This window comes from Branchiostoma lanceolatum, chromosome 18 (genome assembly GCF_035083965.1).
Source record: "Branchiostoma lanceolatum isolate klBraLanc5 chromosome 18, klBraLanc5.hap2, whole genome shotgun sequence".
Classification (NCBI taxonomy): Eukaryota; Metazoa; Chordata; class Leptocardii; order Amphioxiformes; family Branchiostomatidae; genus Branchiostoma; species Branchiostoma lanceolatum.
In genome coordinates this window covers 6896760-6916104 of record NC_089739.1, presented here as the reverse complement: position 1 = coordinate 6916104, position 19345 = coordinate 6896760, and the positions used below count along the sequence as shown (strand labels likewise).

At 39.8% G+C, this 19345-nt stretch overlaps 1 protein-coding gene across 2 annotated transcripts; it reads right to left on the bottom strand.

Moving 5' to 3' along the window:
- Positions 1–1118: 1118 nt before the first annotated feature.
- Positions 1119–18737, bottom strand: LOC136423857 (solute carrier organic anion transporter family member 4A1-like). Of its 2 annotated transcripts, none has more exons than XM_066412219.1 (10): positions 18636–18737; positions 7722–8838; positions 7115–7202; positions 5934–6055; positions 5119–5379; positions 4433–4628; positions 3785–3938; positions 3097–3272; positions 2595–2659; positions 1119–2268 (listed from the first exon to the last, which is right to left on the bottom strand). In XM_066412219.1, exons 2-10 carry the CDS (start codon positions 8458–8460, stop codon positions 1991–1993), a joined length of 2079 nt encoding a protein of 692 aa, XP_066268316.1. In that variant the 5' UTR covers positions 8461–8838; positions 18636–18737; the 3' UTR covers positions 1119–1990. The 2 variants fall into 2 exon arrangements, with proteins under 2 accessions (XP_066268316.1, XP_066268317.1); XM_066412220.1 differs by lacking the exon at positions 18636–18737 and adding an exon at positions 10379–10742.
- Positions 18738–19345: the final 608 nt, after the last annotated feature.

The window sequence follows — 19345 nt, the reverse complement described above, 5'->3', positions numbered from 1 at the left end:
AGACTTTTGATTGCCATTTTCTACACAAAATATTAAACTGTAACAAACTGGGAAAAATCAGGAAAACTGTTGTTTAACAACCAAAATTCTAATCTGAATGTTGAAATAAATACCAAATTTTGTGTCTAAAAATTCAAGACTTGGTTAAATATTCTGAGCATGACATGCCATTCCAATTTCTCAATGGAATACAATATTCTAAATTCCAAACAAAACTAAACAAACAAACAAAACATAAACACTTGCTGTGGTCCCTTAATACTTTCGAAATGCTACAAAAATATCAGCTATCTTGCTGTGCTCATATGGCGGTGGTTTTCAACCTTTATCTCTGTTTCCTATATAATACATAATACCCTACAACCATAAAAAAACAAACTTACAGGGTGTTCAGGTGGTAAACTCTGGGACATAATTTTGATACTAAATGTACATGGTTCCAGACGAGTAACTTTTCAATAGTAACACAAGTTTCCTATATGTACATCTTTAGCGGTTTGTTCCTATGTGAATGTTCGGCTGGAAACTTGGCTCGCATTGTGTAGTCTGGATGATATTCATCATCACATGTATATTGCATTCAGCTACCCTAGCTTTTTTCATAACAAAATATTCATCATCTATATATATACATACAGATTGTTAGATTATGACAGGCTTTCTACATGTAAAGCAGTGAGTGTTTCTGCCCTTTAGATAACAAGACAGGATAGAGTACATGTATATACTTTATATAATCTAAGACTCCAGAGAACGAGTATACAGTCAAATCTGTACAAGTGGCCACCTCTACATAAGGACCACCTGACCACTTTGACCACTTTTTGGTTGTAACTTGACCACATAGACCAGATTCTTTCAATCCCCTGAATGGTCTTCTTGGGCAGGTTTGACCTTGGTTTGACTGTATACATGCCCCCCTCCCCCTCAAAACATCATCATTTCATGAGTATTAATATAAGAAGCTAACTGATACATTTTCAGCCCCACTGTACATATTTCACTCCTTCTCATCATGAAAAACAACATATTTACATCATATTGACATTATGCAAAATATATAACATTTTCCTATAATTTGATTTTATATACTCTTCTGAAAGCTTGCATTGTCTTGGTTATTATTAACTGCAGTACTTTGATATCACCAATGTACAATAAGTACTCATTTCTATTGCAGATTTTGATAGTCTTTAAATTGCTGTCTGCCAAGCATTCTTTGATACTTATTAGGAATGCTGTGATATTGATACATTTCAGTAATTAGTATCCTTCACAGCATTAATTAGCCCTGTTAATTGATTAATCTGTAAACTTAGAGCCCACTTAAACCATTTAACTCCCACTTAAACCATTTAACTATTGCTGTGGTACAACAAACCCTTATACTGTAAATTTTGAAATTTTTGAGGTGGCTTAATGTTCGCAGTTTTCGCTGTAACCTCTTCACTGTGAACTTTAAAACCACTGCAAAATGCTTGATACTCTGTCTTGTGCCTACCTATCTCGCCTGTTTTAACTGTGAACTTAAAATCACTGCAAACACTTCATTTTTTCCCTACTGTGAAATTAACTCCCTGTGAACTTAATGGCATTTACAGTATCGTAACATGGCTCTTCCAAATTGGTTTAACCTCAGTCAATATCATTTTGCTGCTCTTTTGCACAGGAAGACAGAAGTACCATCATGATGATATTTAAAGGTACTCAATGTAAGATTTAGTAGGATGTCCCACTTTTCCTGTAATGTGTGGGTTTTGTGTTGTAGCTTTCTTTTCATCAGTAAATGTTTGAAATAATTGTTTACACCAACATCCAAATTTCCTATTTAGATTTGAATCTAAATTTTCAATTCAGATTTCAATTCAAATTTCTATGTAGATTCTTGCAATGAATTAGATTTGAATTTAAATGTAAATTTTCTATTTAGATTCTTGCAATGATCTTTGACCTGGACCTAACCACTACCAAGTAGGGGGTAACCACATGGCTACAAGGTCGTGACCTTGACCTCCACCTCTTCGTCGGCGACCCCCGAGTCGACGTCGTTTGGTGAATATGGGCTCTTCGGAGGTTTGTACGAAAACAGCGCCAGGGCGAACCACATGGTCGACAGGAACTTGTAGATGATCGCGGGGATGAGCATCCACTTGCTGAGGTCAGCGTTCTCGTACTGGTAACATGAGCCCTGCTCGGAACACTTCTCCTGCCACAGGATGCAGGTCTGGTCAATGATGGCGCCGAACAGGATCGGGCCGGGGATGGTGCCTAAAAAAAAAAAATCAAAGTTATTGGTGGCAAGTGTGCAGATGTTAGCACGTTGGCGCACCAAATGATAATCCGTGTTTGTTCTTGGGCACGCTTTAGATGGATTAGCCGAGAGGCTCGGTGAGCATCACTCCATCGTCGAGTTAGAAACTTTGTGTGAAGTGCCTTTCTCAAGGGCACAACATCAGGGCATATCAGATCTAGAGTAGAGGGCAAAACAACAATGGGTTTTATTTGAAAGTTATTGGTAAAGGTAAAGGTATGAGAATCCGTGATAATCGCCCTTTTTGAGCTGTACGGAGAAAACCAAAGAGACTGCAACGTACCAAGGACTCGCACCAGAATCCACTGTATTCCAACTGCCAGTGACTTCTGGGTGTCGGGAACACATCTGTAAAATCAAATTTGACAAATTTTCAATTTCAATTCAAAGGAACTGTTCACAGGGATTCAATATCGAGGTATAGAGAGAATGTTGTGTTTAGAGTGGAAACAAGGGGTAGGCAGGTAGAGGACAGAACAAACATTTTTGCGGTGTTTTTAAGTTTGGGGAAAAGAAGTTACCACAAAAACACAAAGTTTTACATAGAGCCTCGGCAAACATTTCCCCATTTACAGTGACTAGCCAATCAGGAGCAAGAACACAATCCTGATCTAATTTTTAACCAATCAGAATTGACTTGAGCATTGCCGTTCGCTGTAAAAAGGTCACCACAAAAAACAAAAAAAACACTAAAACTCCTGCGAAGATTCCCCCCTTTTACAGTGACTGGCCAATCAGGAACAAGAACACAATCCTGATCTAATTTCTAACCAATCAGAACTGACCTGAGCGTTGCCGTTAGCGACGGGATGGAGAGCAAGAACATGGAGATGATGATGATGAAGAGAACTCCCAGGAACAGCGGTTGGAGGTACGCACATTCCGGCGTACATTTTCCTGGTATTGCCGTTGTGACGTTTCCAAACGGATCAGGTGCAATGCACGAACAGTTGGCATACACCTGATAACAACAACGAATGAAAAAACAGCATGTCAGTCTTATTAACCAATCAGCAGAGGGACTAAAATCTTATCATCCAATCAACATGCAGGCAATTATAAAGAACAGTTGGTGTACACCTGATAACAACAGCGAATAAAAAAACAGCATTATGATGTCAGTCTTTAATCAACCAATCGGAGGGGTTGAAATCAAATGATCCAATCAACATGCAGGTACTTGCAAAGAACAGTTGGTGTACACCTGAAAACAACAGCGAATCAAAAACAGCATGTCAGTCTTATTATCCAATCAGCAGAGGGATTAAAAACAAATCATCCAATCAACATGCAGGTACTTAGCCAAGAGGAACCAATGAGAAGAGACATTTAGATTTAAGCGTCCAATCAGCACGCATGTAGATACCAAACCAAAAATCCAATAAGGAGAGAGATTCACATCAAATCATCCAATCAGAATGCAGGTAGTTCAACTGTCATTTTAATAACCAATGAAAAGGAGAGATTTCCTACCTTGCTGCCTGATAGGGTTGTCAGGTCTTCACATCCGGCGTGACATGGCGAAAAGTAGACGGTGTTGTCGTTTCCGCAGACCGGATCGTACCGGTCACGGGAGCAATGGCAGTCTGTATTGCAAGTGGTTGTGAGACTGTATGACGTTTGATTTCTGTAGTAAATAAAGTAAATAACGTCAGACAAACAGACATTCACTAGCAAGTGAAATTAAATGATGCTGGTCAAAAAGTAGAAATAGACCGTTCCCATAGCCCCTCCCACCTCCATCAAAACACAGAAATGCCATTGTGAAAAATTGCAAATATTTGACGGACATGCAGCCAATCTCTCATAGGTCGAACTGCTAACTGCCATATTGGTTGGTCTGTTGATTGTGATGGACATGTAGTCAGATTTGGTCTATAGCAAACCAGTCAAAACATTTGCTACAGAACATCATAGACTCAAACCTTGATTAGGATTACAAGGCTAAGCCTTAGAACAAAATGGTCATAGTAGCCAGACAGGTACATATAACTGTATTCATAAACGAAAACACAAAGTCATCACTTTGACGCCTTTTAATTAATATGGAAGTCAAGATCATTCAATGCAAATATTCTTTATACATTCTAGGAACAACTACCCAACTAGTTTGAAACTTACAGTCCCATGTAGGCCGTGTTGACGCCGGCAAACGGCACATTGTCACACCGGAGGAGGAACACAAAACAGCCCACAAGTCCCACAAGGCTGAAACCCAGGCAGTACCGGATGATACCGACACACTTCAGCTTGAGCCTGTTCACCAAGATGCCGCCTAGTATCGCCCCACCACCCGCACCGGGCACTACCACAAAACCTGGAAATAAAAAGACAAGATTTCTTCATCATATGAACTACTCCACATTAAAAAAAAACACTCTGTAATTGCATTTAACTATGTTTTGTAATAGTTTGTGTTGCTTATTGTATATTGTCCAGCTAGTTGGGTAGGCCTGGCTGTATGCCTTTTTACACAGCCTAATAAGTCAATTCAAATCAAATCTGTATATACTGTTGTTCACCTAGTATCAGTGCCCTCTACATGTAGCAGAACACACCAGTTTTGTAGGCATGTGTCAGTGAAGCTGTTGCTGTACAGTCAAGACCACTCAGGGGACCTATAAAATGTGGTCTATGTGCCGTTTGTAGCTTATTTACTGAGAATGCTTCTAGAGCCAAATTTGAAGATACTCTTCAACACTTCAGAAATACAGCATCTTGATTTTTTAAAACAACTAGAAGAAAACTATTCATGCTTAAATATTTTCTAAAAAACATTTTCACACCAACCATTACATTTTCCTTACCCATTAACATGGACGCGGACGAAGCACTAAGCCCAAACTGAGACTCCAAGAACTTCGGTCCGAAGGTTGAGAACCCGGTGAGCAACGTTCCTTCTGTGGCGCCGGCGAGATTCAGGAACATGAACGTCGGGTTCTTCAGGAGGTACAAGATCGATCGTGGAAGGTCTTTCAGTGATCGTCCGAACTCCGGGTCGTTCGCTTTGGTGTTTGTTGCCCCTGCGTGCACCTCCGACTCCCTCATCATGCGATGCCTCAGGGATCCTAGGGGGCATGGCACATATGAGGATATCATACATTTGCACTTAGTTGTTTTCACACTTTAACTGCTTAAAGTGTGGTACGGGGATACAGCTACCATCACTAGTCAAGAGAAAGAATGAAACATACTTTAATACAGCAATCATTTGTTTGCTTGTTATGCATAACTGGTAAACTGCCTTTAAGCATAACACACTAGTCTTGCATAGTAAGTACAAGCAGTGTAACACTTGATCTCCACTTACACAAGGAAGGACCCCACTCTTTTTGATAAGTGCGGTGGGTTCTTACATGTAAATGCGCTCAGGCTGTGGCTATCTTCAAACAAGCTTGAGGACCTTCAGCTTTATGTCCTATTCAAGAGAACGTCCCTAACCACAGTTACATGTAGGTACTCATTTTCACATGTACAGTCGGGTGAGGAAATAGGTGTCACATGCATATCTCAAAGGGAACAACATTGGGGCCTGCCAGGGATTCGAACCCAGAGCCTTCAGATTCTAAGTCAACAACACTAACCCCAAGACCCCCTTGCACCAAACTTGTCCTGTACGTACCTGGCAGACTCTTTGGGTAGCCCAAAATCGGTATGGCGACGGCCCACGACATGATGGCTGCCAGAAGGAAGCCAACCCACCACGCGCCGACCCACAGGGGGTGGTCTGGGGTGATGTCCGTGCTGAAATGTCAGAATTGAAGTTATACAGATGTTGCGTCAATGAAGGTTAGACATCCAGGTAATAAGATAACAGCTACTTAAGCAACTGGATAGATTTTAACGTTCAGACGTTTCAGACAGCATCCGCTGTCTTTTGAAAGTGACAGTCAAGAAGTTTTCTTCACTTCATTTACATATCAATTCATGTCCAACATGTGCAGTCTCTAAACCAGAGGTGCCACCAAAACATGGTTATAAGACTCAGTGCTTTATGTCTAAATCTTGCCCACCATTTCACAGCATTCCAATTGCAAATCAAAATGCTTTTTGGAGATTTCACTAAAAGTGCAAAACCTTGTGCAAAACCTTTTTGTCTTTAATTGATCATAATAAACCTTGAGAATTACATCAGATTCTGTGTATCATTGTTGTTTTCTACAACAAGAACATCATCCATGATGAGATGAGGGAAGGGATGAAAGCTGTGAAAACAATGATACACTTGTACTGTAAATACAGGATGTATAAATGCTTTTCTCTGTATCATCATACAGTGTGTATGCCATTGAGACGTTTTAATGGAAAACAACATCAAAGAAGCAGAAAACTTCTAGAATTCAAAACTTAAGCAGGTATCTTTCTGGAATGCGCCAAATTGCGCTAGGAAATTGTGGCAAATTTGTGCCAATTTTCCCATGCAGTCACATTAACGTGTAACACACGAGCAAAAACAAAGGCTGTGCCCAGAATGCCACATTCTCAGTTTCAGCTCCAATCAGATACAGGATTAGATACATGATAACTTCGGAAATTGCAGTGTTGCCACTTTGCTAATACTTGGAACACTTTGGCGGAGTCCAGTGAGATACCCGGCAGTGCTCAAGTAATGACAGAGGCAGAGAGGCAGAGAGAGAGAGAGAGAGAGAGAGAGAGAGAGAGAGGGAGAGAGGGAGAGAGAGAGAGGGAGGGAGGGAGAGGGGGGAGAGAGAGGAAGAGAGATGGAGAAACAGAGAGGAAGAGAGCATATAGTATGATATACTGCATGTCCTGAAGATAGCCATGATACAATGTATGACATACCTGGTGAGTTCAGTGAAGAAGCCGAGGAACTGGCTGCCCATGAGGTAACCTGCAGCTGGACCAATCAGGGACAGGCCGTAGAAGACACCTGTAATGGCATCAAGGAATTAAAATCAGTGCAGGGACATTAGGCCATGTTGATTATTACCATCATTATTACATGTATGTCTGCAAATTACATTAAGTTTTCAACTTCTACCTTAAGTTTTTACTTATAATATTAGTTGCTCTATAATTGTATTTCTACCATTCAAATTTCAACTCCACATGTGTTACCGTGTGGTAAATGGAGAAATGTTTGCGGGGATTTAATTTCGAGGTAGGGAGAAAATGGAGTGTTTGCGGTGGTTGTGAGTTCGTGTTTGAAACAATAGTACTTAGCAGTGTTACAGTCACACTATGGAACGGCTGTTCGTGGTGGTTTTAAGTTCGCGGTAAGGAGTTCACCGTGAAAACTGCGAACATAAAACCACCACGAACATTTCTGCATTTACAGTACTTCATGTCACAGTGTGCAAAACTTAGCCAGACAGGCTGAAAAATGCTTTTATCAAGTTGTACAATAAACCATAATTTATTTCTTCAAAACAAACAAACAAACACCCACCTAAGTACACAGAAGAGTACGATGCCTTGACGTTTTCATCTAGGTACGTCACGCCAAGGGTGTAGAGCGGTGTTGCGCCGATCCCGTGCAGAAGTTGTCCGAGCATGTGGAGGTACTTGTAGTTCGATAACAGCTTATCGTCATTCATGCACATATCTGTCGAGTTCGCGCTGATGTCACACGTGGACTGCATACCGATAGATTCGTATTGGTACGGAGCAGTCAGGAAGTGCGGTAGAGCGAAGACTAGTGACCCAAGGCCCATGATTATTGCTCCGCAGCCTAACCAGCGCGGCTTTCGCCCCGTACCGCCAAGATAGCTCACCACGACAAGGCACAGCACGGACGCAATGTCATAGCAGCTCGCGATAAGGCCAGTATCCGAACTCTGCAAACTGAATCTCTTCTCAATCGTCGTGATAACGACGTTGACGAATCCGTTAACGACCATGCCTTGCGTAAAGGCAAGCCACGAAAGGAAGAAAAGAATGGCTTTAGGGTTAGCGAAAAACTGGCAACACCCAGGGCTAAACGGTCCCCATCCGCAAGTGGTTTCTTCCGGGTCTTCGTAGTACACATGGGACATCTGGCTGATGCCGGACGTGGGCGTTGTTGGTGAATGCGAGGCGGCGCCGTTTCTGTAGCGGTCCTCGTGTGACGGGACTAGCGTGTCCATTTCGGGTTGAGGGGGGCCCTGCGAACTTTGATCGCTTGTTCTTTCTTCTTCGTCTCCTGCCATTTTGTTTTTGGTGTTCCAAACAACGATTCACAAAATTGTAGTAGTAATGGCACAGGGTCTTCTATCAACGAACGAAAGTACAGAACTTTTTTTAGTCTTGCTGTATTTCTACAGTTGTATGACTGAAAGACCAAGATTGTAGTTGAACGTGACAGTGCTCCAACTATGCGCAGTATCTGAGTGAAACTCTGCCTGTAGATCAAGTGATGTAAGTTTCAGTTGTTGACATTGGCAGATTTATATAGCCCTTGTTGCTGGGCTGATATCAACCCCCTTGCATAGAATGTTGCCTTTTCACTTGTCCCGGTCTCTGAATCTGACGAGCTCTTCTTACCCAACTCAATATGCTGTTAACAACGGTTGTCGCAGTGTAGATATCTGTGAAAATACAAGAAACATGCAATCATGAGTGCTCTGTACATGAAATTGAAAGATGATTTTGATGGAAAATTCAAGTTCACATTAATGGAATTTACGAGAGACAATAGTTCAGAGTTATATTTCCCTTGTATGTTTATGTGGGTAGAGTACTTGCAGCTGTTGCCCTGCAAATGAATTGGGTTTCAACGTTCACTGCAAGTCAAGACCTCTGACCTCTCGAACCTCTTTAATATTTTATCATTATTATTATTGTGTATGTTAGGAATTTGTTTGTATACATACGTAATATTACAACACTGTTTCTGTATCAGCTATGTGTGAGACGCCTGATATCAGCTATTGTTGCCTGGGATGTCTAGTCTAGCCTTGTTGCAATTCAATTCAAAATAAAAATAGGACTGGTGGTTCGATAAAAGTTTATTCAGACTTCAGAGCCTCATGCACACTACAGTAAATCTTGAAACTTTCACTATGGTTTTATTTTCACTGTTTTCACGAAGACCTCTCCACTGCAAATTCATGCCATTGCAAATATGCATTTTCACCGTATCACTAAGTAATACAGAATTGTTGGAAAATCTAAAACATTGCAAAATACATTTTGTACTAAGAAATAATAAAACCTTAAATTTAAATGAATTTACAGTAACGTAACATGACTTTTCAAAATGTTTGATACCGGGTACACAAACCTGTACACTGTGAGTAAAATTATCAGATATCCGTTGATAATAAGTTAATTAAAGTATAATCCTTGTGGCTTTCTGTTTATCAGATAGATAATGTATAATCAATTCATCACCAAGAAGATGGGATTATAGGCTTTGAATTGCCATATGGAGGATAGCAGGCCTGCCTGATAAGATTAACCTTCGACCTGCTATGGTAGCCGTTTGGCACCAAATTTGTTTTGAGTTATGGGGTTAGGCAGCAGGGAGAAGGTTAAAATAACGCAGCCCAAAATTGACATCATATTCTGAGCTGACATAGAATACATAGAATTTGCTCCCTCGTCTGTGTAAGCTCCCTCTTGTTAAATTTTTCTAGAAAAACCCCTGACATGAATATGATAAGTCTCCTATCTTCAATATAGATTACAATAATCAATATTGTATATTCTTACTTCATATTTTGTTATAACAAGAAAATGTCATCAGGGTTTCATATTCAAACGTAACCATATTCAGGCAAATTGTTTGACTAAGAAGGCTTAAAATGCAAAAGGAATTAATGTACATGTATGTAATATACCCTTGCCACTGTATATATATCATGCATTGCCAAATATCATACATTGTATACTATAAGAGAATCGGACAGCTTTAGAACATTCGTTCTATTGAAAATTGCAATCATTAAGCAGTGTAAGTACAATATATAAAGTGGGTTTTGGTATGCAATAGACTGACATAGCACAAAATATATATATATATATTCAACATGCCCATTCCATAGATATTACATTTTTTGTACATCCTACTTACCAAAGATACACCTACAAGATAAGATAAAACTTCACTTGATGATTACTACTTACCCCTTCACTGAGCTCAAATGTCCCAAATGACTAAACAATGCCATCAACCACACATTACATCCAGTCTGTCAATGAGACACAACGCACATTCAACGTTCCGCTACAATTCTCACGAATCCCCCAAGCAGGCATAGAGGCAATAACTGTTTTGCGTCAGCGCTGCGTTGGCAGGGCCACATGACCGGTAACACGGTCTGACGCTCGCTGCGATCACGACTACAAACGCAGGGACGTCTGAATGAATGAGGGGCAACGGTCAGGTTGATCTTTAATGCACGCAGAGGAAAGAAGAGTGCAGTTCAATAGAGGGGCTAGGATAGGGGTTTTGTGTTATGTCACATTTACTAACCCTTGGGGCCTAAATGATTTATATTCAGTATTTTGGAATACCCCTAAGGGTGTCAATACATGAGATTGGGTTTATAGTTCTGAGATTTCAACTGGACCAAAATGCAGCGTAACATAGTACTTATACAAGTCATTTAGCTTCATACGAAATGAGCAGGATAGAAATTTGCTTGTTCAAGTTGTTGGGACGGACAAAAAACCTGCACTTTGTCTTCATGACATGAAACTGATGAAAATGCATTTTCCTAAGCTAAAAATGACAGATTTAAGAACGAAAATCAGCAACATTGACTCCCAACCAATGAGTGAGATGGAAACATTAGAGACAGCCCTGCCTTATCTTTGTTTTAATGTACAGAACATGTAATTCAGCTCTTTTTCTGCCAAATATTCTCTGTATAAAAACCATTATCATTATCATCATTATTAAAGAATATCACAGCGTTTAATATTTATCATGATACTTAACAACAAAATACCACAAATAGGGCTTGATCAATAGCCAATCAAATCAGAGTTCCACATGACGAGGTTTGGCTGCTGTTGTCCAGTAAAATCAATGGAATCTGACCTGCAGGTCGGGCAGCAACATGGACATCATATGACCTTGAGCATATTGTATGACATTGGCTGAGGTTGACCACATAGACAACAAATCTACACAATAGAAACTAGTCCATTAATAATCTACATTTGAAAAGTCACCAAGAAACCCTAAAGTCTGACATATATACAGATTCTCAGTTCAAAAATGTATAATCTTTATCATTTTTCATAATATTAACATTTAGCCTATTAACAAAGCATTATATAGTGGAGAGGATGCATTTCCAATCTGATACTAATTAAATGTTGAACTTCCAACAAAATACCTTTGGAATTTGGAAACTGGCTGCATATTTGAAGAGATTTTCTAGAAAGCACCATGTACTAAAATAAAATGGTCGACTCAAACATTCTTCAGTATTGATACAAAATCGAACAAGAAAACTATCCATTATCATTAAACAGTAAACAAAATTAATTGTATCTTGAAAGCATTAATACTAGTAACAGGTAAAAAAAATCATACAGATTTGACCAACGGACAAAAAACTCCAATCCAAAATTGTAACATCTGAAAGAAATAAAATAGGAATGTACAGATTCAATCAAACTCCCCTTTGAAACTTTAATATTGTGGTGGGGGGATCGTAGCATTATTGCCTGCGTCACTCCCAGCTTTGGGACGCACAACCTCGTGTCTTCCGGCACGTAATGACGCATTCACGCCACACGAGGGAATACTGTAATTCACTTTATCTTCACGGTAGCACTATCTCATGGTGTAAGGAAAATGGACATGTTCACTGAACTTTAACTTCATGGCAGGGGCAAGTGATTTACAGAACGGATGCGTGAAGGGATCATGAAATAATTACGACAGGTTTTTCACAGTGATCATAAGTTCACGGTACAGAGGTGATCATGAAAACCATGAACATAAAGTTACAGTGAAAGAAACATGAATTACAGTATGTGAATACCGTACGTGAAAGATGGTGCGTACTACAACAAGGGATATCTTAAATAGGCACCTAGCGATACTACGCCATTCAAGAGAGAAACGTTTCAACTAAGGTACAGTTAAGAATTCCCTTGGACAAAATCTGTCAAGAAATGACGATGAACAAGGTCGTAAAGGTGTTTAGGATATAGGAATTACATTGAACTTGGCAATAAGTATGTACAGAGATAGTTAAAAATAGCAGCAAAGCATGTACATAATGAACCATTATCCAAAATCAATGCCTTGCATACTTTTCAGACGTTATATGCGAGTGAGTACTCATTTATTAGGATATCTAGTAAAGGCATGTCATCTTTGAAATACTTCAGTTCACAATTATTCGTCTGACACAGTCAATATTTTTCATTGCACAATCTTCTTACTCAACTCAATACAAACGATTTTACTAATGTGAAATCTTCTGTTTCACACATGTAATCTCGAATATCAAATTCTAATAGAAAACCACAAATACAACAAACTAGAAAAATTACCTACCTCAAATAGAAGTTATCAGTCAATTTTCAGCAATTAGCTTATTCACAACACAACCCAGTGAGGGAATCTTGCCTTGGGCAAATCCAGAAATCCAATATCTGCCTTGCACCATATTGATTTTTCTACCGTGCTTGCGTCATTTGGACATGACCATGGCAGTGAGATTACCGTAAACGTCATTATATCGAGCGGCCGCAAATCTAATGCTCGTTCCAACAAGTTCAAGTTTTAAAAGATTTTAGAGCCATATATGATAGAAATATGGAACTGAGATGGAAAGAGAATGGTTGGCAGTCTTTCTGTAAAAAAATCGTCTAAATAAAAAGGTGTACAAGATGACAGATCTCTGTTATTAGTGTTAATTTGTTCCCATGATAATCAATCTTTTTGAGGTCTGTGACTTTTCCGTAAAATTACTCCGCTAGAATGGCAACCTTAAGACTAGCCTGGGTGCCATCCTCTGTAGCAACTACTGGCTCAATATTTCGCTTGACAATCCTAGCAAGTAAAAATATTTTTGCTAACCCAAGCAAGCATAAATATTGATATTAAAATATTGAGCCAGTAGTTACTAATGAGGATGGTACCTGGGCTACCTGAAGACCACCTAATCTTGTTATTGTTAAATGCAAGCCAATTTAGAAGAAATAAAGAATTAGATACACATAATTCGTCTCTAATGTACTATAGGAATCCTATCAAAAATGTCTATTTTTCTTAAAAACTGTCAGTAACAAAACTATTACTGATGAAAAGATGGGTGACCTCTTATGAAGTTGAAGTACTTAGTATTCTACCCCATGCTGAATTCCTTCATGAATTTTTAACAATACGCCACAGCCATACAACAGCCCCTAACCACTATACAATGCACATCTACTTTATCAAAGTTTATGTCTGTTAAAATAATGCATCCTGATCCTCTATCTTTTTTCTTGAAACAGCATTCAATCCAAAAACAAGAAATAACTTTTTTTCAATGGCGAGAGAAATTTAGGCACGATGAACTCAAATGAGCATCCAGTGAATATCTAGAAAGTAATTATATATATAAGATTCTATATTTACAATGTTTCGTGACATTTTACAATTTTCATTGGTGCATTATACACAAGAGTCTTGTTAACAGCTAGATGGATGTGTCAAGTGTATTGTTCTAACAAGAGCTATTTCCAAGAATGAGGGCAAAAGTGCCAAGTCATCTCGAACCACTGACAAGCTAATCTTCCACTGGTGGTGACAGGGAAATTAGATGCTATGTGACAGTTGTGTGACAGAAAAGACAGATGATATGTACACCAGGGAGTCCCTTTCTCTTTTTGACAGGTATGTGTGTACATGTCTAGCACTAAAAGTCCTGTCATAAAGCCCCTGTCACAAAATTGACGAGCTTTAACAACAATTTTTTGTTGATCACCAGAAGGTTGCGGAATTAAAAGATTGACAGAGACTCAAGCATATCTTTCACCTGAACATCTAAGTACCCCTATCATATTGGACGGGGCTAAGAGTCCTGCCAACATCGTGTGATCTCTAAAAATCATGCGAAGATGAAAACAACACTGGGTGTGTTACTGCCGAAAATGTCATTCAGACCTCGCAGAATCATTGGCTGATTTCCCTGCTGTGTGATGGGCATAAGAACTGCAACCCTTACCAGTAAGCATCAGATGAGTGACAACTGCCGGGACTCAAACCCCTAACTTCAGGTACAGACACAGGGTCTCTAGCCACAGGACTACGCACCGCCTACCAGTCTACTACAATATTAATCATTACCGCTAAAAGCTCAAATGAAATTGAAACCCCTCAATAGTCATTAGGCTTAATGAAATTAAAAATTGGTCACATGGTAGATAATCCTCATCAGATGTCCTTGGAAACAAGTGGTTTGGACTGAAAGATCAGGAAGATACATGGAAAAACTTATACATAATTCATAAACAGATCTAGAGAAACACATTCAGAAACGTAGATTCTATTGGAAAATGTAGAATAACATCAGTAGAAAATTGAACAAGTTGTTGACCAAAAAGGAGAAAAAAATGCATTCCATATTGTACCCCCCTCCCAATCCTGAATGGTATGTTCCTACCCGATTACATTACTGTAAATGCAGAAATGTTCAGTGGTTTCATGTTCGCAGTATTAACTCTTATTCACAAACATTTTTGCCGGTATTTCTGTAGCACTACTATTGTTTTAAATGTGAACTTAACACCACCGTGAACACTCAATTTTCTCCCTACTGCAAAATCAAAACCATGCAAACTTAAATGCATTTACAGTATTTGGTAACAACAAAAGTGTTTTATCTTAGCTTAGTGTCTTCGAGGCAGCTGCCACCAACTACTAATGTACAGATATCAACTCTAGGATACAAAGAACTTTATTAACGAGGTCATATCCATATCAAAGAGGTTCCAATCTTCTAATACTCTCTATTCTCAGTGATGTTTCATGCCCCTTTAATTCTGATGCCTTTCACAACCAAACAATATAAGATAGATTGCTCTAGATATAGCTGTTGGTTACCAAAATGAAAGGAAACCAAAGGCAGACTTCAAATGAAAAATCAATATTAATCATGCTTGACTTAGAACTAATTTGGATATATAGCTACTGGCCTATACCAACATAATGATAAATCATCTGAACCACACACTTTGATCCAGTTGAAAATTGGACTAGTACATGTAGTTAAAATGGGCTGGTTAGTCTGGCGTCCAATGGCCGACTGGCTGTATGCTAGCGGACATGAGATTGAGATCTCAATTCCTGGCTAGATGTTGTGTCCTTGGGAAAGACACTTTCCTCACTTCAGCCAGGTGCAAAAATGAGTAGCTGACTTTGGTTGGGGAAGTAAAAGGCGGTGGAAGGAGAGGGTCTGGCTCTGCCTTCCAATGCCGTGCCCTAGACAGAATGGATGACACCCCACTACCAAGACCATATTTTTTAAGTGCTGGAAATAATGGAATATAATTCACACAATGCAGTACCCTAAGTATCAGTCCCCTCAGGCTAGCGGGTCCCCCGAAAGTGCGAAATGGAACGAAATGGAACGAAATGGAACGAAATGGAACGAAATGGAACGAAATGGAACGAAATGGAACGAAATGGAACGAAATGGAACGAAATGGAACGAAATAAAACAACATATGCAACATTATGAAATGAAGTACCAGTAGGCCGGAACAGGAAGCATTTTAAATACAGACCTTAGTGGTAGATACATAATATTACGTGTTTTATTTCTTGAATCTATGTGATAATATTAAATAAAACGCTTTTGTCGCGTTTGTGTGGCTCGATTCTTTCCTGAAAATGGAGGCGCCGCGTGCAAAGGGATCGATCCGCCGCTCTTCCTTGTGTACCAACGATCTGCAAATGAACTGCTGCAAATAGCAGAGAAAACAAGCAAACGGAACTGAGTATCCAGCTTGGGTGACATCCTATTTCTACCGGGGCTCCTACACTCGCTACCCTAAAAAAATATTTTTTTTAGGGTAGCGAGTGTAGGAGCCCCGGTAGAAATAGGATGGCACCCAGGCTACTGAGTATCGAAGTTAGGACTAGATTATACAGTTGGTGGTAACACTGCATCTCATAATTCACCAAGAGGGCATGAGGCAAGCGTTATTTTATTATTTATACAGCGTGTTTACGTGTTGCGGGACGGAACTCTTCTCCCCCAAATGGAGCCCCGCATACAAATAAACCGCCATTGTTGCCAGCGCGACGGAACTGTGGGCGTGCTACTGACAGGTTGAATCAAACTCCGACTTTCCAGTTATTTACATACGGTTTTAGTCCATAACTAGTACGTAGCATATGCAAATCTCCGCAACAACGACGTTTGTACAACCAATTGTTCGGCTCAAAGTCAGACCCCTGTCGGAGAATGGACCCCACCGTTAATGATATGCAAATGAAGCTCTGCGCTGCGTCACCAATTTCACACATTTCACACTCCATTCAAACACGGACGTGGAGTCCTCTGGAGACATTTCTGCTTGCTTGTTCACGACAAAACAAAGGGAGGGTGTGAACAAGCAGGGCAAGTATTTCACGGTTCACACAACACGCAAACACGCTAGCTGTAAACATGATAAGATTACGCTTGCCTCATGCCCTCTTGGAGATGCAATGTTACCACCAACTTCAAAATCTGGTCCTAACTTCGATACTCAGTTCCGTTTTCTTGTTTTCCCTGCTATTTGCAGCAATTCATCTGTAGATCGTTGGTACACAAGGAAGAGCGGCGGATCGATCTCTTTGCACGCGGCGCCTCCATTTCCAGGGAAGAATCTAGCCAAACAAACGCGACAAAAACGTTGTATTTAATATTATCACATAGATTCAAGAAATAAAACACGTTATATTATGTATTTACCACTCACTTCTGTATTTAAAATGTTTCTTGTTCCGGTCTACTCCTTATAATTCGCTATCTACTGGTATTTCATGTCATAATGTTACATATGCTGTTTTAGTTCGTTCCATTTCGTTCCATTTCGTTCCATTTCGTTCCATTTCGTTCCATTTCGTTCCATTTCGTTCCATTTCGTTCCATTTCGTTCCATTTCGTTCCATTTCGTTCCATTTCGTTCCATTTCGCACTTTCGGGGGACCGAGGCTAGCTCCCTCCAAATAACTGCCTAGCCCCTTTACCATATAACCTGCTGAAACTACTAGCTATTTCTGAAAATCTGTTTCTGAAAGCTAAGGGAGTTAAAAATGAATTTTCAACGAGAACATATAAGCTGGAAGTGTAATGGGACATGATTGTACATCTTACTAGAGACCAGAAGCTCTACTCATCAATGCCCTGCTTATAGTTCTTGATACACGTTGAATAATTTATAGTTCCATTAACTGTTGGTGGTTAGACAGGTGTGTATATAGAGAACAATACCACCACCACTACTGTTTTTCTCCTGCGTACAGTTTAGGCCAGAGCTCAAAATTCATTTTGGCCAGAGCACCTAACCTAAAAATTCAGGTGCACAGAGAAATTAAGTAATACAACAGAGGTTTATTCATCATTTCTAATATGAATCTCAAGAATATGCTGTATACTAATGTACAATAGTGGCATTATCAAGGTGTGCTGGTGCACCCAGTAAACAATTAGGTGCACAGCGCCAATTTTGGGTTCACAAAAGTGCACATGCACCCAGTATTGCAAGCTCTGTTTTATGCCAACGTCTATTCTAGAAATATGTCTGATTCACCAAAACTTTACGAACCAGTTTTAGGAAAAGAACTATCAAAGCTGGGCCCTAGTTAGAAACAGTCACCTTGAATCATAAGAATATTTCAAACGTTCTTATGGACATGACTCCACTTTTTAGCAATGAAAAAAAGCAACAGCAGCATAGAAATAGTCTATTCTACGGAAAATATTTGTTAATGGGCATATATTCTTACAATCAAAGGAACAGACAACCATAACACTTACCTGAGAACAAGTAACAACATATGCAAATTATGGCCAAGGTGTGCCTCAAACAGTAGTGAGAACAATTTAGGGCATCCTGAAAAACAACTTTTCGGTTCAGTGCAGAATTATGCAAATAGCACAGCTAACAATGAGAAACTCATTATCATTGTTCACCTGTTGATGAGGACATCACCTGTGAGGTTGTAAAGAGACCAATGTTAGTAATACTGTAAATGCACTTAAGTTTGCATGGTTTTTATATCACGCTATGGGGAAAATGGAGTGTTCTGAGCATTGCAGCACAACATTCCCACCCACCACTCTCGGTCCATCCCCAAACTCTATTCTATATTTTCAGTTTTTGCAAATTATGATTTTTTTTGGCATACTGAGCCCTACTTTACACACAACACACTTACCTTACCTTGCCCCAGACATGTCAAACACTAGCCAGACAGACTTGTTGGCTGATTGAAAGGTCCCACTGCTCTAGTTTGTCACACTATTCTCTCAGCAGGTAAAAAAAACAACACTTTCCCCAGGGGGTTAGAGGACTGGCCATGCTACACACAGTCTCTCAGGGAGTTGGGGACAGGCCATTACATACCTCACTGGGGGGGGGGGGGGGGGCAGACAAGAGTGTGTGCTACAGTAGATCACCCTAGTTCTAGGCAATCTCCAAGCAGATGTAAGGGATGCAGGACTGTAACGCTGTCATAATGTTTTCTGACTGATGTGCTTCTTTGATTGATGATGAGAGTTGCTTGCCCCAAAAAAGAGAAGCTTGGTGGTCAGAAAACATTACGATCTTCCACCTGACATCTGCTTGGAGATTAGGTCTTGATCAATGAAAGAGGCCCCAAATCCTTTTTTCCATGCAAATGCTACAGCCCCATTTCCCCTGACAAAAACTGGCCGATAGGATCCAAATTCTATAAGAAGCTCTTCCAGTTCAGCCATGTAAATGGGTCACTAAGCAGCTATTCTGGACAGAAAAGTGTTGTCAAAAGGCCTTGTGGCGCTGTACTAGCCTGTAGATAGGTTTATTTACACAGAGACTTATTTTCGGAATAGAGGGGAAAGGGACGTTTTCGTGATGTTTTAAGTCTGTGGTTGAAACAATTATTTT